The sequence below is a fragment of the Colobus angolensis genome, unplaced genomic scaffold, assembly GCF_000951035.1.
Source record: "Colobus angolensis palliatus isolate OR3802 unplaced genomic scaffold, Cang.pa_1.0 Scaffold33, whole genome shotgun sequence".
NCBI lineage: Eukaryota > Metazoa > Chordata > Mammalia > Primates > Cercopithecidae > Colobus > Colobus angolensis.
In genome coordinates this window covers 4,975,619-4,997,977 of record NW_012116599.1, presented here as the reverse complement: position 1 = coordinate 4,997,977, position 22,359 = coordinate 4,975,619, and the positions used below count along the sequence as shown (strand labels likewise).

The window sequence follows — 22,359 nt, the reverse complement described above, 5'->3', positions numbered from 1 at the left end:
TTTGTGCCCTGCATCCCAGCAACTCAAGCCTGGCTGAAAAAGGGCCAACATAAAGCTCAGGCCTTGGCTTTAGAGGGTGTAAGTCTCAAGCCTTGGCAGCTTCCACATGGTATTGAGGCTGCCAGTGCATAGAAGTCAAGAATTGGGGTTTGGGAACCCCCACCTAGCTTTCAGAAGATGTATAGAAATGCTTGGATATCCAGACAGAAGTTTGCTGCAGGGGTGGGGCCCTCATGGAGAACCTCTGCTAGGACAGTGTGGGAGGGAAATGTGGGGTTGGAGCCCACACACGGAGTCCCTACTAGGGTACTGTCTAGTGGAATTGTGAGAAGACAGCCACCATCCTCCAGATTCCAAAATGGTAGATTCATTGACAGCTTTCACCTTGCACCTGGAAGAGCTGCAGACACTAAACGCCGGCCTGTGAAAGCAGCCAGGAGGGAGACTGTACCTTGCAAAGCCACAGAGGCAGAGCTGCCTGAGACCATAGGAACCCACCTCTTGCATCAGTGTGACCTGGATGTGATGCATGAATTCAAAGGAGATCATTTTGGAGCTTTAAGATTTGATTGCCCTGCTGGATTTTGGACTTACATGGGGCCTGTAGTCACTTTGTTTTGGCCAATGTCTCCCATTTGAAATGGCTGTGTTTATCCAATGCCTGTATCCCCATTGTATCTAGGAAGTAACTAACTTGCTTTTGATTTTACAGGCTCAAAGGCAGAAGGGACTTGCCTTGTCTCAGATGACAATTTGGACTGTGGACTTTTGAGTTAACATTGAAATGAGTTAAGACCCTGGGGGACTGTTGGGAAGGCATGATTGGTTTTGAAATGTGAGGACATGAGATTTGGGAGAGGCCAGGGTGGCATGATATGGTTTAGCTGTGTCCCCACCCAAATCTCATCTTGAATTCCCAAGTGTTGTAGAAGGGACCAGGTGGGAGGTAATTGAATCATGGGGTTAGGTCTTTCACATGCCATTCTCATGATAGTGAGTAAGTCTCATGAGATCTGATGGTTATTATAAGGGGGAATTATACCTGCACAAACTCTCTTGTCTTATCTACCACCATGTGAGACATGCCTTTCACCTTCCACCATGGTTGTGAGGCCTCCCCAGCCATGTGGAACTGTAAGTCTAATAAACCTCTTTCTTTTATAAATTGCCCAGTCTCAGGTATGCCTTTATCAGCAGTGTGAAAACGGACTAATACACAGCCATTAAAAATAATGAGATACTGTCATTTGTGACAATATAGATGGAGTTGGAAATCATTATGTTAATGAGATGAGCCAGGCACAGAAAGACAAACTGCACATGATCTCACTTATTTGTGGGAGCTAAAAATTAAATGAAGATAGAGAGTAAAAGGAAGATTACCAGAAGCTGGGAATGGTAGTAGAGGGTTGCAGAAAGTGGGCATGGTTATTGGGTACAAAAATATAGTTAGAAAGAATGAATAAAATCTCCTGCTTGACAGCATAATAGGATGAGTATAGTCAATAATAATTTAATAGTACATTTAAAAATAATTAAAATAGCATAATTGGATTGTTTAGTACACAAAGAATAAATGTTTAAGGTGATGACCCCATTTACCCTGCAATTATGCATTGCATGGCTATATAAAAATATCTCATGTACACCATAAATATATACACCTATTATATACTCAAAAAATGAAAAAAGAAAAATCAAGAACAACGACAACGACAACAACAAAAAGAACATAGAGCTCAAAGGACCCCATCAGCACATTCTTTTCTGTGTGCTCCCTTCCATGATGTGCCACTAGCAATCCCTAGTGTGAAGGATGGGAAGAATTTTCCAAAGGCCAGGGGGAAATAGGCCACCATTTCATGCAGGTAATGCTACGAGTAATGACAAGGGGCAGGAAGCAGGTGAATTTTCAGGGCAAGGGGGAACGGCATAGGCTGAGAACACTGTGCTGCCTATCATGTGGCAGACTCTTGGGAGAACAGGAGGAACAAGGCTTGGCTTGCTGACAGCAGCAGCTGGAGAGGGACTGGAGGCTCAACTGAGGGGTAGCTTTTATCTCAGATAAGTTCTGAACTAGATTTATATTTGAGAAATATGAAGGTTAAATACAACCTTTTGCAATTATTTATTTGATGAAATAGCCCTGGCTGCTATGTTTATAATTTAAGCATCTATAGATCTCTTACTGAAACTCATTGGCAGTTTTGAATCTTTTAATTTGCAAGAAAAAAATGTAAATGTAATCAACAGCAAACATTTAATGAGTGTTTATATAGAGTGTAGGATCTTTCTGTCACAGAAAAAAATGTTATGGATAAGACATACATATTCTAGATATATCTACATCTATCTTTCCAATAAGGAAGGAATGGAGGTAGGATTAAGAGTAGCTTCTTCAGTAGGAAATGGAGCACTTTTTTCACTATTTACCAACAGTTCCACTGCTCCTACCTCCATCTAAGCAACCATCATGTGTCTCCTGTATTCCTGCAGTAGCCATTTGACCGGCCTCCTTGATTCCATCTGACCCCTGTACAGCTATACTCAATAGGGACCACAGTGGTTGTTTTCAAGTAGTTCATACCACTCTTTCACTCAGACCACTACAATGCTCCTTTGGAATAAATCTCAAAGCCACAGGATAGCCTATAAGGAAAGCGACAGGGTCTCACCGTCTTTATCCTCTCCAATCTCATTTCCTGGTCTTTTCCTTTTGATCCGAAATGTTCCCTCAACACTGACCTCCTTGCTATGCACTCTTCTGCCTTTGGGTTCTGTAGCCACTGTTTTTGCCACTTGTAACACTCTATTTCAAGATATCCACATACGTCATCCCACATCTCCTAACTATCTTTGTGAACCGTCAATTGATTGTATCTCACTTCCAAACCCACTTTCTTTTCCTGCTTGTGACAAAGGAAATAGGCTCTTTAAACATTTTCTTCTGGGCTGGCTGGCCCAATGTTAAGTTTTCTCCATAGATAATACCGGAGAAACATTGAAGGAGAAAAGAGTTTTGCTTCCTGTGTTCCTGTATCTCACTGGCCAAGCTTCTGCAGTACAGGTGGCTTCTCCATGCTCAGCTCCTGCAGAACATGCAGCTTCTCTGGCATTTAACTTCTAAGACATCCAAAAGCTGTCAGCCGCCTGTTGATCTCAGGACATTATGTAGTGCATTGGAGTATCTCTGGTGAGAAACTCCTGGGAACAGTTTTCCCCAGCACCCTAGAGGGTAATTCTCTGACAAGTTGCAGAGGCTGGATTTCCAGCAAGTCCTGCCTTGCACAGTTCCACAGCAGTGTCTCTGGCACCGATGACGCACAACTGCACACTCCCAACAAGATCTGGATCTTAGCCCTGGGCCAGAGGCTACTCTGACTCAGCCCTGGGAGTTAGTGGCTGCTCCTTATATCTTCTATTCTTGTATTATTTGCAGCTTGCTTTACTTTTTACCAGCTGATTCGGTTACTCCAATCCTCTGTTATCATTATTGATTCTTTACAGTGAACTTTTCCTGTTCCAATTACTATATGGTTTCTCTCTCCTGTTGGGCCTAGACTGATACAATATTTTAGCTCTGATATCAAGATGATGTCTTTTCTGTCCTCTCTACTTAAAATTTCCTTCTGCATCTCTTTACCTTGCTCTGGATTTTTCTTTCTTCTGTTGCACTGATCATCTTCCAACATACTAGCCAGTTTACGGATTATGTTTATGATTTATCAACTGCTTACTTCTATAGAATATAAACACCTTGAAGGTAAATATTTATTTCACTTTTGCTCATGGATATATCTGCAACTTGTAGAATAATGCTTGGCCCATAGTAGGTGCTCAATAAATATTTGTTAAAGAACAATCATATGGATCGCAAGCAGCTGTCTCTGAAGAATGCCTACATTGGCCCCTACTGTGGGAATTCAACTTGTTTCCAGTGGCTACGGTTAGTATTCCCACATTCTTTGGGGAATGAGGGAAATGCTAGTCCTCCCACTTGTCCTAGGCTGTAAATTATAGAAGCTGCTTATTGCTGCATGCGCAGGCCTTAAGATGCAATCTTTCCCTCTGCCATCATATAGGAATGTTTTCTCAACATCTCCAAATTCATTTAGCCATTTTAACCAAATCAAGAAATCCTTATTCAATTGTTATTTTAATGTACCAATTAATTTTACATTTAATTTACCTGTATTCCCTGTCATGCCAGTTTGCACATATTGCTAAAACAAAGATTTTCACAGATACTGAAATGTAAATTTTGGTTAGAAACATAAGATAACCTGCCAGTTAAGAAACAGATCTGTATAGCTCTGGTTTCCTTTATCTGATAGCAAATGTTAATATGGCATGTAAATAACCATAGCCAAGTTACCTAGACATAGTTAGGGAAAAAATAAAATTACAAAATACTGAAACAAATGAGGTCTAACTTTCATTTCTCTGGCTACTATTTAACTTATGGGAGCAAAGTCTTTTTACTATGTGGAAGTGAATATCTCTAATTTGAATTTCATCTCTATGTACTTTTTTTTTTGAGACAGAGTCTTGCTCCGTCAACCAGGTTGGAGTGTACTGGTGCATTCTTGGCTCACTGCAACCTCCACCCCTCGGGCTCCAGTGATCCTTCCTCCTCAGCCTCAGAAGTAGCTGGGACCACAGGTGCACACCACCATGCCCAGCTATTTGTTTTGTAGTTTTAGTAGAGATGGGGTCTTTCCGTATTGCTCAGGCTAGTTTCAAACTCCTGAGCTCAAGCAATCCACCCGCCTCAGCCTTCCAAAGTGCTGGATTATAGGCATGAGCCACTGCACCCAGCTGGCTTTCTTATAAAGATAGCCCAGCTCTTATATCACACAGAGATGGAAGACTATAGAGGATAAAATAAACAACAGGACGCCTTAAATAATGATTATATATGGAGAGTAGAACTTTTGTTATTTGGAACTGCAAGGACATTACTCAGTTTGGTTAGCCACATTTTTGGAGACATAAGAGCATTTTTATTCAGCAGCAACATACTTTTTCATTTTAAGCATTTTTATAAGAAATACTTCTAAAATACATTATGTCCTTATTTTCAACAGTTAAAGACACTTCCTCTGAGAAGCCATCTTTGGCCCTTCTAGTTTTGGGTAGGTGCCCTTGATCCATGCTCACAAAATACCTGGTATCTTCCCTTCCAAAGCACAGATTTCACTTCACTGTTGATGTCAGTGGGCTACACTGGGTTGTCATGACTTTTAAGGGAGAGAATCTATCTTTCTTATTTCTCTGTTGCCTAGCATAGTATAGTGCCATGTGCACAGAAGACACGCAGTAAATATCTGTTGACTAATGACATCTTCAAGGGCATCACTGCAAACACTGGAAACAACACAGGGCAGATCATAATCAAGGCCTTGTAAGTGGGTGGTGCTATGTATACATTCTTTAAACTTTGCCTAGTAGCAGGTAGCTGTCCTTTCAGGTTCTTTTCCCCTGCTTGTACATTGTTTCTAATATGCTATAGGGTTAGAGACTCTAAATCAAATTTATACTGAGTAAAAATAAGTTTAAAAATTAAAGAAATAAACTAAAATTCATAAGTTTTAGTACAAGAAGGAGTTTGGCTACTCTAAGTTCTTTCTCATTCTTAGCTTTCAGCCATTCTGGTTAGACAAAGTTGTCAGAAAGCAGAGATTTCCAAAGGGCAATGTGTTCCTGTGTTCTGCTCCCTGTAGACAACTTAATTTAATACATATTAATAGCTAAAAATAAATTGTAAAAAGCAGGTCTTAAATCACTGCCCTCCCACTTAACAAGAAAAATCATAGATAGCAATTCATATAATAGAAACTGTTAGTGCAGATATAGAGCCATAAAATCAAAGCACTCTTCATGCAATAAGTCTATGCTTCATTGAGGTCAATTAAAGCAAGATTTATGCACACAGGCAGTCACTCTGCCTTAAAAAATGGCTTTTACACACTCTAAGGTAGGGTGAAGAGCTGCTCAAAAGCTGGATCCCTACAGAATGGACAAAAAAAAAAAAGGAATGAATCTGGAAATATATACCTGTCCTCTAAGAATATGATAGAAATGGCTAAGTAAAACCGGAAATATACAGGCATAAGAAAGATTAAAATTAACATCCAAAACTCATTTAAGGAAAAGAAATCTCAGCTCTCTGTTGCATCTCAATTGAGAACATTATTTTTTAACCTTATGTAAATGGCACAAGCTGAACATTCTTTGATTTATATTATTTGGATAAACTAAAAGGTACATGGTGCCAACAACACATTACAGTCTGTCAACAGTATTCTTTGTGACCACCCATAATTAGTTTGTATACCGACCAAGATTCATAAATACAAAACAACTGAAGAAAGGCAAGGTTCTTACAAACCTAAAGAGCCCACAAAGCAATCTCATCTTTCACATCATTCAGAGTGGTTGCTGTATTATAAACAAAGCAGGGCCTGAATGATGGATGGAGAGAAAACACACCTGCTCTCTGAGGATCATGAATCACTGTGCTTTTCTCTAAGCTCTCCAATATTGAAACTTCTTTCTACATTAAAGGTGCGTGAAAGTGCATTAACTCTTCATAGCAATTAGTCTCCTGAAAGACTTACTTATGAAAACATACATGATTCACAATGTTCCCATTCATCATTACTTATTAAGCCCACCTCTGCAGGAGGCATCAAAGGTGCAACGACAAAAGGACAAGGTTTATGTCTCTAACGTACGGTCTCACTGGGATACCAAAAAGATAGGCAGATATTTACAATAAAATATATTAGCAGATATAATGGCATTGTACACAAAATATAGTTCAATCACAGAAAAATGCTTACATGAGTTATTACAGAGAAGGTAGTTGACCCTGTTCCTTGAAGGATGAGTGGAAATTTGTTGCAGAGAATAACTTGGAAAAGAAACTCCAGAAAGAAAAGTTGACAAGCAAGGACACAGAGGAAGGAACAAGCATGGTTTGTTTGGAGTAAACTAGGTAGTCTGAGTTGACTGTAAGAGGCATGGTTGGCAGGAGGTGTGGCTCTGTAGGCAGGAGCAGATGAAAAAGGTCATGCTAATGAGTTCAGTTTTATCAGATAAATGATAAGCAGGATAGTGACATGATCAGATGAAATGAGCAGAATGGTGCTATAATTGGATACACATGTGAGAAAATCCTCTCTGAAAGTAGTAGGAATGATGGATTTGTGAAAGTGAAGCTGCAGGAAACATGACCAATTAGGTGCCCATGCAATTGTCCAGGTGGGAAACATGATGGCCTAAATGAGATAAGAGCATAAAAGTGCAAACAGGTGGACAGACTGACATAAGTGGAGCAGAATTGACTGGACTTGATCATTGAAGAGAGGTCAGGGCAAGCGAAGGAGCGCAATCCAATTAGGCTCTTGCATGTCTAACTTGAGCATCAAGATAAAAATAAAACGTGGAGGAAACGCCTGGGTCAGTGTGGATATGACAAGTTTGAAGGCTCTTTGTGATATCTACAGATAGATGTAGGTGTAAAGATTCAGACATCTGGAGATAATGTGGAATTCATGACTTATTTATTCAACAAAGATTAGAGTGAGAAGATAGGAGAGCCAGTGAGAGTTCAGAGACATCATTTAAGAATCAGACAAAACAACAGACACCCTCAAAGAGATGAATAGAGTAGTAAGAAGAAGAAAATTAGTAGAGGGTCAGGCATAAAAAGTCAAGGAGTATGGGATTTAGGAAGTATAGAGGTTCATAGTCTAAAATGCTGAAGAGGATTACCAAAGGATGGGGATTAAATGATACCATGGAGAAGAGAACCAAGATTCAATGTAGTGTCATGGCTAGGGCATCAGAGAGCAGTGGATTTTGGATGAAGGTGGAGGCCGCAGAGCAAGCATGTGCAGGAGGTCTTTCAGCAGCCAGCTGAGCAGCAAGGGAGGGATGCAGGACAGTGGCCTGAAGGAGTAACCTGCTCAAAGATGCAATCTCAAATGAGTTAATTTCATTGTCAGACTGCTCTGGGGTACATTCACTCATTAGAAAGATTTCTCCCCATTACTATTAAATCTATGAGATGGGGAGTAGCAGTATAAACAAGAAGAAGTCACTTTCTTAAAATTAAAATAAATCATTTTATAGTTTTGTACAGTACCAAACGTTTTATGTTATCAAATGGTAAAAATGTTTTTGTCAGATATACTCTCTAAAAAAATACTGACTGAGGCTGGGCGTGGTGGCTTACGCCTGCAATCCCAACACTTTGGGAGGCCAAAGTGGATGGATCACGAGGTCAGGAGCTCGAGACCATACTGGCCAACATGGTGAAACCACGTCTCTACTAAAAATACAAAAAATTAGCCAGGTGTGGTGGCAGGCACCTGTAGTCTTAGCTATTCAGGAGGCTGAAGCAGGAGAATTGCTTGAATCTGGGAGGCAGAGGTTGCAGTGTGCCGAGATAGTGCCACTGTACCCTAGCCTGGGTGACAGAGAGAGACTCTGTCTCAAAATAATAATAATAAAAATAAAATAAAAACACTGAGTTGGAAAGATGAGAATGAAGCTGAGTTATCTCTCAGGGAACATGCTGATATAAGTACAGGCAGGGGCCAGGCATGGTGGTTCATGCCTGTCTTCCCAGCACTCCGGGAGGCTGAGGTGGGTGGATGACTTGAGGCCAGGAGTTGGAGACTACCCTGTCCAACATGGCAAAACCCTGTCTCTACTAAAAATACAAAAATTAGCCAGATGTGGTGGCTCACACCTGTAATGGCAGCTACTCGGGAGGCTGAGGCAGAGAATGGCTTCAGCCTGGGAGGCAGAGGCTACAGTGATGAACCGAGATCACACCACTGCACTCCAGCCTGGGCGACAGAGACTCCATCTCAAAAACAAACAAACAAACCAAAAAACATAAAACAAACAAACAAAAGATAGGCAGCCCTGACGTGCCTTCTAAGGATGGTGGCATCCATTTTCTTTAGGTCTTAGGGGACATAATGAAGTCTAGAAACATGAAGGAAAGGCGAGGAGAAAAGAGATAAGGAGGTGGAAGTCATTTAATAAAGACAGGTTATGAACTCCTTTCTGCATTTTGTTTACAAAAATCCTAGTAATTATTAATTCAATAATTTAGTACAATACTTTCTAATGCTTTCATATAAATGCAAAGAAGAGATCAATCTTCATATAGGTTTGAGGCCAGACAAAAACAGAGACTAAGAGGAAATTTGCAATGAGGGTTACATTTAGTATTCTGCCCTTTCTCCACTTCATCTGCAGACATGCTTTTTGATGTCCATTCACCCATTACTGGAAATTGATGCAGTTGTTGCAATTAAGGAATTTATAACTTGGGAACATCGAGTCTCTTATTTGTCACCAAAATGCTACAGAACAGGCAGGGATCAGAAAGGTACACAGCATAAATTAACATCACCAATCCCTACAATCCAGGGGTTCTGGAGAATCACAGGTGAAAGCACTGAGCAGTGGGTTTGCTGTATCAAGAACACTGTGCATTATCTGTTCCACAATTATCTAGGGATTTAGGGGACCAGTTCCCATGCTGGGTCAACAATAGAGCTCCCCAATTAGGAAACTCAGCAGTGAGGATCATTCAGACTGATTTTTATGCACACTCTAATTTTAATGTTAATATCATTTTAGTGTCAGTATTTTACTTGGAACTTTATGTTCCAGAAGTTCTTTGGCCTGAGGACTGCTGGACTAAAGAGTGTATTTTCTTACATGTGAAGCCAAAGGAAATGAGATTTTTCCAACCAATAAAATAATCCAAGCACTTTGTGGAGGGATGATTTCCATTATATGGAGCAAAGGAAAGACAAAGAGAAAAATAGGGAAGGGAATTACATTTTGCCCTATTTATTTGCCAAGTATTTAGATTGTATTGTGATATTTCTATTATCCCATGGAATTTTAGTTTACCTTTTGCAGTTTTCATTAACTTTCCATGAGTTGACTTTTGAAACATTCAACCAGATAGTTGGATGGTTTCTAGGAAAGCAATATATGCCTGTTCTTAGTATCACCCTGAGAACTCAGAATTCTAGGCTGGACACAAGATTCCTGCCCTCTGAAGTTTATGCCCTGTATCATTCTCTCTCATTGAGTGCAGAAGCAGGACTATGAATATGATGGTATTTCATTCCCTTGATTAAGTTAGGGATTATGGAAGAAGGTAAAGAGATCTTCCAGTTATAAGCATTGCTTTTACTAGGTTGACTCTGAGTTAATAAGAAAGGAGATTAGGCCCAGTGTAGTGGCTCACACCTGTAATCCCAATATTTTGGAAGGCTGAGACAGGAGGATCATTTGAGGTCAGGAGTTTGAGACGAGCCCAGGCAACTTAAGAAGACCTTGTTTCTACAAAAAAATAGAAAAATTAGCTGAGCATGGTGGCATATACCTGTAGTCCAAGCTACTTGGGAGGCTGAGGCGGGATGATTGCTTGAACCCAGGAGTTTGAGGCTGCAATAAGCTATGATCATGGCACTGTGCCCCAACCTGGGCAACAGAGAAGAGAGACCCTGTCACAGAATAACAATGAAGTAGATCGTTCTGGGTGGGCCTATGTTAATCAGGTGAATTCTTTAAAAGAGGGTCCAGGCTTTCCCTGAAAGGACAGAATCAACATCCAAGAAACTCTTCTGTTCTTGAAGAAGCAAGCTACTGCATGTTCTACAACAGCATAAATAAATAAATAATAACAAGTTTTGCCAACAACTATGTAAACTTGAGAAGGAACCCTGAGCCACAGATGAGACTCCAGCTTCAGCTGACACCCTAGATTGAAGCCTTGGAAAATCCTGAGCTGACTCTTAACCCAAGGAAACTGTGAGCTAATAGACCTATGTTGTTTTAATCCATTAAATTTGTGGTAGTTCGTTACACAGCAACAAAACACACCTCTAAATCAATGCCTGATTACAATAGACACACAGGTACATTGGGCTTGTCGGTTTCTCATGGAAGGCTCCATCTGTGCCAACAGCATGGGTAATGAGTCATATTATGAATCAAAAACACTGAACAAACTAGGCCAATGCTGAATTTAATAGGGGGATGTTGGGTGAGACTATTAAAGAGGTAGGGTATTCTTTGGACTGGACAACAATCATGGCAAGAACCGAGAGAAAGATGCATTGCATGATGACTTGACTTGCAAACTGTTTCATTCATGAGCCTTGGGGTACGTTCAGAAAGAGATCACACATGGTAGATGCGGAACTCCATCTCCATCTGAGCAGTGCCTGGTTTGACAGATGGGTCTTACACTAGGAAGCCTAGCAGCATCTGATTCTGCCAACCTGGGAAGAGAAAACCAGGAATGTGGGCCTTCAGTGATAATCTCCTACATCCTTTCCTCATAAAACAAGAATACACATTAGAACACTATCCAATGCCAAAACAATGGAGATTTTGAGAGTTTGCTTTCCACCTTCTTTGTGCTTCATTAGTATAGTGCTAAACAGAGTTTTGAGCACTTCTTGGGGGCACACTATAAGTACAAGTGCCACTTGCTATGCGAACAAAGGCACTAACCAGGCAAGTTGCAGCCACATACACAAGCCTGTCAAAAAGCCACCAGAAAAGCCATTGCTGAGCCTTTTGAAGGAACAAAAAGTGTTGCTGAAAAAGGAAAGACTCTTTCAGAAGAGCCAAATAAATTCAGAAAAAGCCACGCAGCTATTCAAAGGGCTACATATGACAGTATTTGCTGAGCCTCTATCATCTCATTTATTTTCAAAGTCTGGCCAGGGACATTTGGGAAGTCACTGCTGTTCTCTTAACCACCCTCCCCTACCTAAGAATACAGCCTGGCAATGACAGGGGAAGGGAAGTAAAGTTATCAAGCATCTGCTATTTGTCAGACACTAAGCCAGGTGCTTTGCTAACTTGCTTTTCTCTGCCTAGCAACTTTGTAAGATGGATTATTTTTTGATTGCTGCTTAACAAGTGATCACAAATTTAGCAGCTTAAAAATCAATACCTTTACTAGCTCACAGTTCTCTAGATCCAATGTCTGGGCACAGCCAGAACTCAAAAGGCTACGTTCTCTTCTCAGGGTCCCACAAGCTCAAATCAAGGTAGCAGCCAGGCTGAATCTTCGTTTAGAGGTTCCAGGAAAAAATCTACTTTCAGACTCACTCGTTGTTGGCAGAATTCAGTTCCTTGCAGTTATAAAACCAGGTCCCAGCTTTCTTGCTGACTTGCAGCCATGGTGCTGCTCTCAACAATCAGAGGCTGCCCATGTGCCTTACCACATGGCCCCTCTATCTTCAAGCCAGCAACGGTACCTCAGGTCCAAGGATGATACAGGAGTAGTACAGCAGGGAGTGGGGGAATCTTGAATACAGTCTTAGAATTCTGCCTACCACATATGGTCAGTATTGTTATTTCCATCTTAGAGAAAACTGAGGCTGAGGGAGAGAAAGAATGCTAATGTCTGCAGCACTGATATGAAACCAAAATGTGTGTGCTGGGCTTTTATTGTGCCCATCATTCAAATAGTGCAATGTATCCACTAGATGATTTTTCAGCTCTCACCCCCATCCATCCTTCTACCTCTTGGAGTCTCCAATGTTGTCTATTATTTTACTGTTCATCTACGTGCAGCCATTGTTTAGCTCTCAATTATAAGTGAGAACATGAGGTATTTGACTTCCTGCTTGAGTTATTTCACTTAGGATGACTTCCAGTTCCATCTACATTGCTGGAAAAGACATTTTGTTCATTTTTATGACTGTGTAATATTCTATGATCCATTTGTATATGTATGCCACATTTTCTTTATTCAATCCTCCATCAGTGGACACTTAGGTTGATTCTATATCTTTGCTATTGTGAATAGTGCTGTAATAAACATACAAGCAAGTAACGAACTACCACAAATTTAATGGATTAAAACAAAATAAAATATTTGATGAAATGATTTCTTTCCCTTTTGGTATATACCCAGTAGTGAGATTGCAGCATCAAACAGTAGTTCTAGTTTTACTTCGTTGAGAAATGCCTATACTGTTTTCCATAAAGGTTGTACTAATACATATTCCAACTGACAGTGTAAAATGTTCCCTTTTCTTTGCATCTTTGCCAACGTCGGTTGTTTAACTTTTTAATAATAGTCATTCTGACTAGCATAAGATGATATCATACTGTGGTTTCAATTTGGATTTCTGTGATGATTGGTGATGTTGAGCATTTTTTCATATGTTTATTGGCTGCTTGTATGTTTTATCTTGAAAAGTATTTATATATGTCCTTTGCCTACCTTGTGTGGGGTTACTTGTTTTTTCCTAGAGTTGTTTGAGTTTCTTATAGATTATGGATATTAGGCCTTTTTCAGATGCATAGCTTGCAAATATTTTTTTTCTATAGTTTGTCTGTTTACTCTGTTAACTGTTTCTTTTGCTGTGTAAAAGCTTTTGAGTTTAAGTCCCATTTGTCTATTTTTGTTTTTGTTGAGTTTGCTTTTGAGGACATGGTCAAATTCTTTGCCTAGGCCAATGTCCAGAGGCATTTTTGCTAAATTTTCTCCTAGGACTTGTATAGCTTCAGGTCTTTATTTAGATCTTTAATCCATCTTGGGCTGAGAGGGTATGGATCCAGGTTTATAATGGTTAATACTGAGTGTCAATTCGATTGGACTGAAGGATGCAAAACATTGTTCCTGGGTGTGTCTGTGAGGTTGTTGCCAAAAGAGATTAACATCTGATTCAGTGGACTGGGAAAGGCAGACCCACCCTCAATCTTGGTAGGCACCATCTAATCAGCTGCCAATGTGGCTAGAGTAAAAGCAGGTAGAAGAATGTGGAAGAACTTGACTTGCTGAATCTTCCAACCTTCATCTTTCTCCCATGTTAGATGCTTTCTGCTCTTGAACATCAGACCCTAAGTTCTTCCACTTTTAGACTCTTTCACTTACACCAGTGGTTTGCCAGGGCCTTCAGCCACAGACTGAAGGCTGCACTTTTGGCTTCCCTACTTTTGGGTTTTGGAACTCAAACTGGCTTCCTTGCTCCTCAGTTTGTGGATAGCCTATTGTGGGACTTCACCTTGTGATCGTGTGAGCCAATACTCCTTAAAAACTCCCCATCAAATATACATCTATCCTATCAGTCCTGTCCCTCTAGAGAATGCTGACTAATATAAGCTTTATTCTTTTGCATATGGCTATCCAATTTTCCGAGCAGCATTAAATAGAGTGTTCTATCCTCAGTGCACATTTTTGTTAACTTTGTCAAAGATCTGTTGGTTATAGGTAGGTGGCTTTATTTCTGGGTTCTCTATTCTGTTCCATTGACCTATATGTCTATTTTTATACCAGTACCATGCTGTGTTGGTTGTAGTATAATTTATAGTAGTAAAGTCAGATAATGTGATCCCCCCCTGTTTTGTTCCTTTTAAGGATTGCTTTGGCTATTCAGGCCTTTTTTTCTTTTTCTTTTTTTTTCTTTCTTTTTTTGGTTTCATGTGAACTTTAGGATTGGTTTTACTCATTATGTGAAAAATGACATTGATAATTGGATAGGGATTGTGTCAAATCTCTGCATTGCTTTGGATAATGTGGCCATTTTAATTATTCTCATTCTTCCAGTCCATAAGCATGGATGTTTTTCCATTTGTGTCATCTATGATTTCTTTCATCAGTATTTTGTAGTTGCCCTTATAGAGATGTTTCATTACCTTGGTGAAATATTTTCCTACATATTTTTATAGCTTTATAAATGGGATTAACTTTTTGAATTGGTCCTCAGCTAGATTATTACTGGTATATAAAATTCTATTGATTTCTGAATGTTAATTTCATATCCTAGAACTTTACTGAATTCATTTATCAAATATAGGGAGGTTTTTTTGTGGTAGCTTTAGGTTTTTCTAGATACAAGATCAAATCATCAGTAAACAGGGATAATTTGACTTCCTCTTTTCCAATTTGGATGCCTTATTTATTTATGTATTTCTTACCTGACTGCTCTTGTGAGGACTTCCAGGAATAGTCTTTTTAAAAATGTTATGGCCACTTATAAGAGTCACAGATCTGCACTAAGAACCAAGAAAGCAAAATCAAATATGTGGCTAGCCCTAACTGGTGCTGACTTAAATCCTCAAACTAGGATTCTAATCTGGGAAACCTGTAAGTTCTCCAAGATAAACACACTCAACTTGCTTCCACTCCTTTTTCTTCAACTGTCTCCAGGTTGTTTCTAAAATTTTACATTGGAAGAAAATCAAATTCTGGCTTCTTTAAGTTGGTCAACACCAAACAGCCATAATCAACAGATATTCTTTGTAGGAAAAAGCACACTATTAAAATGTGTTAAACTATTTCTTCTCTAGATAAGCACCTGATTACACGAAAGAAAGGCACATGGTTGTCACGCCAGATTTTCTGGTTTCTAGAAATTGTTCCTTTAACTCATTGCTGGCTGTGACCTGGATAGAGTAAGACAGACTATGCTGGGGAAATAGAATCAAAACTGTTTATAAGCAACATGAGAGAAAGGAACATTTGTGTTCTCTTTGTTGCTGGAGCTGGATCCCAGCAGAACAGGGTAGACACTCAAAGTATTTTCTGAATAAATGGAGGCATGAGAAACAACATTATTAAAGGCTCTAAATTACTTTTTCTGGTAATTCTTAAAAAGAGGTTTTGTGTCTATTTTTAAGGCAGTGACTTATAACAAACTTCAGCTTCACTTGGTTCTGGCTCAACCACCCATTCCAAGATTGTAACAACAGCCATGACTGCAAATATTGTAGCAGGTATCCCAATTTTTGCTTCCAAAGACATGACTCTACTAAACTTGTCTAAAGCAAAATCAGAAATCAGAAGAACTCTTCCAATTCTAAAGTATTTGATTGCTTTGTAAAGACACAGTCATGAAATTATATAATAAAGAAGTTTGAAAATAACGTGAGGAAGAGTTCATAACAAATAGAAGGTAGGGATACTTAGCTGGTTCTTGTAAAGACTTGAAAATGTAGAGATAATTAGAGGTTAATAAAATATTATTTATACTAAATACTATGTTAGTACCATATTATTAAAAGATTATGCCTTGGGAATACTAATGTCACAATATTATTAAAAGGTTATTTTGCCTGAGGAATATTTCTTAATGCCATAATATTGTTAAAAGATTATTACACATGAGGAATATTTTTCTGTTTATTTGGATCATTGTGAAATTTTTTTTGCTTCTTTTCCCTGTTTGTTTTCATTTTATTTATTTTTGATACAGAGTCTCACTCTGTCGCCCAGACTTGACTGCAGTAGCACAATCTCAGCTCACTGCAATCTCCACCTCCTGGGTTCAAGCAATTCTCCTGCCTCAGCTTCCCAAATAACTCAAATTACAGGCTCCCGCCCCCATGCCTGGCTAGTTTTTGTATTTTTAGACAGATGGGGTTTCACCATGTTGGCCAGGCTGGTCTTGAACTCCTGACCTCAAATAATTCACTTGTCTAGGCCTCCCAAAGTGCTGGGATTATAGATGTAAGCCACCATGCCTGGACTATTATTTTTAATTGACAAAAATTGTATATATCTGCCATGTATAATATGTTATTTTGAATTATGTATACATTATAGAATGGCTAAATTGAGCTAGTTTATATATATAATTAGCTCACATACTGTTTTTTTGTGATGAGAACTCAAAATCTCTTAAGGATGCTCAATATAATATGTTGTTATTAACTATAGTCACCATGATGTACAACAGGTGTTTTGAATTTATTCCTTCTAACTGAAATTCTGTATCCTTTGACCAATATTTTCACCCACTCCTGCCCTAGCTCCTGGTGATCACCAGGCTACTCTTCACTTCTACAGGATTAACTTTTTCACACTTTACATGTAAGATCAAGTGGTATCTATTTTTCTGTGCTTAGCTAATTTCATTTTACATAATGTCTTCCAGGCCCATCCGTGTTGCCAAAAATGTCAGGATTTTATTCCTTTTTATGGCTGAATAGTATTCTATTGTATGTATGTGTGTGTATGTGTGTGTGTGTGTATGTGTGTATAAATGACATTTTCTTTATCTATTCATCTGTTAATGGGCACTGAGGTTGATTCCATATCTTGGCTATTGTGAAGATTTGTGCAATAAACATGAGAGTAAAGATGTCTCTTCAACATACTGGTTTCCTTTGGAAATGTACCCAGTAGTGGGATTGCTGGATCATATGGTAGTCCTATTTTAAATTTTTGCTCTATTCACTATTCCTTAATGGTTATCTTTGTCTATCAATAGTGTAAAGGGCTGTCTTTTCCCCACATCCTCTCTAGTGCTTATCTTTCATATTTTGACAATAGCCATGTGTAAAATTTTTAAGGCTCTAACATGTGAAGAGGATGTGCATATCTTTTCTTTTCCTCTTTGTTTTTAATATATGTGCTATACCAGACCAAAATTTCATGTTATTTGGGCCTATTAGAAGTGGTGGTTCAATAGTATTCAGCTATATTTGTACAGCACCTTCTTTGTACCATGCACAATCATTGGCATTAGTTCACTAGGTTGTGAGGGGTGCAGGATCTGATCAATTTTTCCATTATTCACAATCACTTTAAAGGTAAAGAAATAGTCCCATTGGATCACTTGCCTAAAGTCAATGTTTGCCTGTTGGTCCTAAGTACCGTCTCTTTTGCCCAAACTAGACAGCATTTCAAACAATGACATTATCAAGGAATGGCTATGTGTTTACCTGAGGAATGGGGATGACCAATATGAGGGTGCACACACCCTCCTTTTGTTGGATCACACGTGAGACACAGCTCATAGAGCCTCTCACTCTTTCTGCTTAACCCCCTTTATATCATCTAATCTTTCCTCAAAATAAGCAGGAACCACAATGAAGCAATAAAAAGGAGTAATTAAAATATTTATAGTATACTGATTGTCAGTTTATGCTCACCAGTATATAATTTTTAAAGGTGTTACTGTTGTAGATAATCTGAAAATAGAACAGTAAATATATATTTTTAATGTAACAGAGTTACAATTTTTAAACACAAAATTATACTTTTTTGGTATGTGATTTTTTTTTTTGCTTGTGCTCATCAGTTTTGTTTTTTTCTGCTCTGAAAAGCCATTTTGTAGAGTCCAGTTCTTTTTACTTTTATCCACAGGGAAGTCATAATCCCTTACTTAAATAGAAGCTGGTTACCATGGCAATCATTCTAATGGCACTGAATCAATATTTTGATTTTGCTGGCATTTAATGTAAAAAGAAAAGACAGGCTAAGATTTATAAGTCATTTTTTATCTTTGTTATACTGTTGATAGCTAGAAAAATTATAAAGAAAACATATGCTCTATAATGAACTCCAGTTACAGCACAATTATACAGAACTGAGAGTTCATAAAAGAACAATCTACATATTTATATATTAATAATTTTGGCTCTGAGTATACACTTATATACACATGCATTTGGACTCAAGATTTTTTCCCCATCCCTGAATTGAGCCCTGTCTCTATGCTATTATTGAGGTCATAAATTGGTAGAAGAGATTTGCATATATCTACTTTTGCAATTGCCATTTTATTAAGTGTTCTGAAGAGAAAGTATAATTCCCATGAAGAATCAGTTCTCTGTGGAAGTCTACCATTTCTGCACTGGGTCCCGATAACTTATGTAGCCCACTGAACACCCTCAGAGCTCCTTTTTGAGGAGAAATGCTGGATTTGGAGTTGGTGTTTAATGAGCTCACTACCTATCAAGTATTTTTTCCAAGTCTAACAAGTCTTTGCTGCTGCAATTTAACCACATCTGCTATTTTGTCTTCAGAAGAAATAAAGCTTGTTGAGCTGCTGCCTTCTGCTTGACAAGAAGGCATTGGGAGCCCACTATCCCTGAATGGTGAAGACATCTGAGAGAGAATTATGAGACTGTCTGCCCCAGGAACTAGCTATGAAACATCCCGAATGAATGGGAATCCCTTCTATTTTTAAGACAAGTGAATTGCCACTCAAATTTTTCTTCTGTGGGACAGCAGTCATGATTTTCTCCATACTTTCACTCTAGGTAGCCCAGCTCCCCCTCCCCAAAGGGGGGCTTTTCTGAGGTGTGTATTTTACACTCTTTCCAGAAATGTTCCTGCCGACATGATATTGATGACATATCCCTTACTGGCTACCTTTGTCCTTCTCATCTCTCTTCTAGTTTCGGGTGGATCTTTTATTTCCCTTTATACTTGAGTTATTCCTGACTACATTCAGGCCCCCCATCTTTCAGAGATCACTTTCTTACATCAGTAATTTTCTTTTGAAAACAATCTAACATAATTTGTTATGTAGTTTTCTGGCAGTAGAAGTAGGAGAGTGGTGACTTCTGTACAGAGAATCACAGAAAATAAAGAGAAATGAAGAGCACCATATATCAAGAAAACCTATGAACAACATTTAAAATTTACAAAAGGTAGGCCTCTGGGGCCTTTTAGTGTACTACTGAGCTAAGGAAACACCTATTAATACATTGTGTCTAAAAGCATCAATGTGTTACAAGCTGAAGGACTTACTGATAACTCTGAATCAAGAGAAAAAGAATCGAATATCTAATACTCTAAGAGGGCAGAGGAATAACGGTTATACACACACACACACACACACACACACGAATGTTCATTGTAGCACTATTCATTGTAGCTGCAAAACAGAATCAATCTGAGTATTCTTCAACAAGATAATGATTAAATAAATTACTTGAGTACATTTCTCTCTGTTAAAGTTGTTTCTTGACAAGTTGCACACCATGGAAATTGGTTATAATCGAAGAAGTGAAAATACAAAACACAAGACTCTATGCACTGATGTCAATTTTGCAAATATGCAAACACATGCATGTTATTCACATGTGTGTCTTAACCACATATACTTACATGCAAAGCATTTTTTGTATATGTATAGTAGGAAAAACTGAAGCCACAGGAGATTTTTTTGTAGAGTTTATGGACTGACTCCATCTCCAGGCATTTATTGGTATTATTCAATATGCACTGAAGATATTGGTTGTTTTTGGCTAAAGGCACCTGGGCACCAATGAGAGAGAAAGGAGAGACAAGGATGATGGCAGAGATAGCACGTACCTCATAGGCATCTGATCTCATGGACTGCCTATGAGAATCTGTGGAAAGATTAGGCCAGAAGGCCAAGGGGCTTTCATGAGGGACTAGGGAGCCCATGTGACAATGAACAGTGCCTAGTTGAAGAAAGGACCATGTGGCTCTCTGAGGCAAATATAACACTTGGTACCCTAGGGGCTCAGAGAAGCTTGCTGTGGAGAAAGGAGAGTGGGGCAGAAGAGAAGCTATGGGACCCAGTGGAACTCTCTCAAACTGTCACTGGCAGCATTGGGAATCTTGAAGTGTTTTCCACATTTGCTATGTAAAGATCTGAATGTGCCTATGCAACGAGCTGAATGTTTGTGCTCCCCAAATTAGAATGTTGAAACCTTAATCCCATAATGATTGTATGTGGAGATAGAAAGGGAAGGAGAGCAGTGTTTTCATGAATGGGATTAGCGTCCTCCTATGAAGAGGCCAGCGAGGACTTTCTGCCCTTTGAGGATACAAGGAGAAGCTGGCAGTCTGCAACCAGGAAGGGAGCCCCAACAGAGCTCTCAGGCTTCCAGCCTCCAGAACTGTGAGAAATCAATTGCTGTTGCTTATATGTCACACCCAGGCTATGGTGTTATGTTATAGCAGCCCCAACTGACTAAGATAGCTTGTGTCAAGGCACACTTGACGCAAGTCACTGGAGCAAGGCTACTTTCCCACCAAGGAATTCTTGGGAGTAACTCAGGGAAGCTGAGACTCTACTAAATTCAGTAAGGCCTAAAGAGCTGGTGAGACCTGGTGTTAATGTGACTTAATTTATATTCATAGACCAGCAAGGAGGCTGGGATATATTTGATTTGTATGTTTCATAGCTGAGAAAAAACACAGGCAGGTAAGAGTAAAAACTGGAGATAATAAATAGAGTTTAAGATTATAATATGCACACACACACATAAATACATAAATTCATATTCACTGGAAAGAAATTCACCAAAATGTTTAAAATGATTATTTCTCAAAGATAAGTTTATAAGCTTTTCCTTGATATTTTCCTGAATTAAAATGTTCCCTTAATAATCCAATAATACCTTTAATTGTATAAATAGTATAAGAAAATATAACTTTTAGATATATTTCTGGGCAGAATAATTTTTGAATAATTTGAAGCTTTAAAGGATGAAAAAAACTCATATATTGCCTTCCCTTTCTGAACCATCATAAATACATTCTTCTGGAAATTTGACTACACACTAATAAATAACCTTCCCCTTAATTCTTTTCTGGGACTTTAGCGTGAGAGGCAGCATTATGTGGCCCAGTGAAGAAGGCACTTGCTCCTGGGCATGCTGACTGAACATACTATCTGAAAAACATTTCTAGGTGACGTGGGCATGGCATATTTTACCTTCAGTCCTCTCAGGGGGTTTCCCGCTCTTACTGGCTGCAGTGCTGCTGACTGTCTCTGATGAGGTGCTCAGCTTGGTGCTGGGGTCCCGCTTGGGCTTGGGTGGTGGTTGCCTCCGTGAGCCACAGCTGCTGTCATCGTCTGTACCCCCAACTGAGTGCAGGGACTGTGATCTCACAGAAAAGCCGCTGGAGCAAGGATGGGGGAGTCTGTCCTGAGGAGCAGGCATTGTCATGAATCCCATGCGGAAATGTTTGCCCACGTAACTCCCTTCGTGGCCTCGCCCTACTTCTCCACCTATGCTGTAAAAGAAAGCAAACCAAAAACCATGTAGATAAAAGGAGCCAGGATGTACAAGATCACATGTGTGAGCATATTTCTAATATGGAAACTTTCAAATCTTCATTTTAGTCTGGTGAAAGGCTGCCTTTTAAAACAAACTCAAGTAGCATGAAAGCATTCTAACTTCTGTGTTAAATGTTGTTTTCCCCAAAGGAAAGAAAAAATACTGCATAGAACACTTATCTTCAATCACTTGATATTTACTTTGAGGTAAATCTTATCAGTGGCTTAAAACGTAAACAAGAATTCCATGACAATGACTCATAGATTCCTTTTGACATGTGACTCAGTCCTAGTGGTCAGCACTTGGGACTCTTGTCCATTTCATCAAAACTATTCCTGCTTTTATCTGCTTAACATATTGGAGAAAATGAAACAAACAACAATAATAAATGTTCTGTTACCAAACACAAAAGAAAGAAAGAGAGAGAAAGACAGAGAGAGAGAGAGAGAGAGAGAGAGAGAAAGAAAGAAAGAAAGAAAGAAAGAAAGAAAGAAAGAAAGAAAGAAAGAAAGAAAGAAA

At 39.0% G+C, this 22,359-nt stretch overlaps 1 protein-coding gene across 1 annotated transcript in view; it reads right to left on the bottom strand.

Annotated features, from left to right (window-relative positions):
• NYAP2 (neuronal tyrosine-phosphorylated phosphoinositide-3-kinase adaptor 2) overlaps positions 1 to 22,359 on the bottom strand; it is a 244,853-nt gene that overhangs the window by 109,264 nt on the left and 113,230 nt on the right. Inside the window, exon 3 of the mRNA XM_011951926.1 lies at positions 21,495 to 21,796. Coding sequence (XP_011807316.1) covers positions 21,495 to 21,796 — 302 coding nt within the window. The remainder of the gene's footprint in view (positions 1 to 21,494; positions 21,797 to 22,359) is intronic.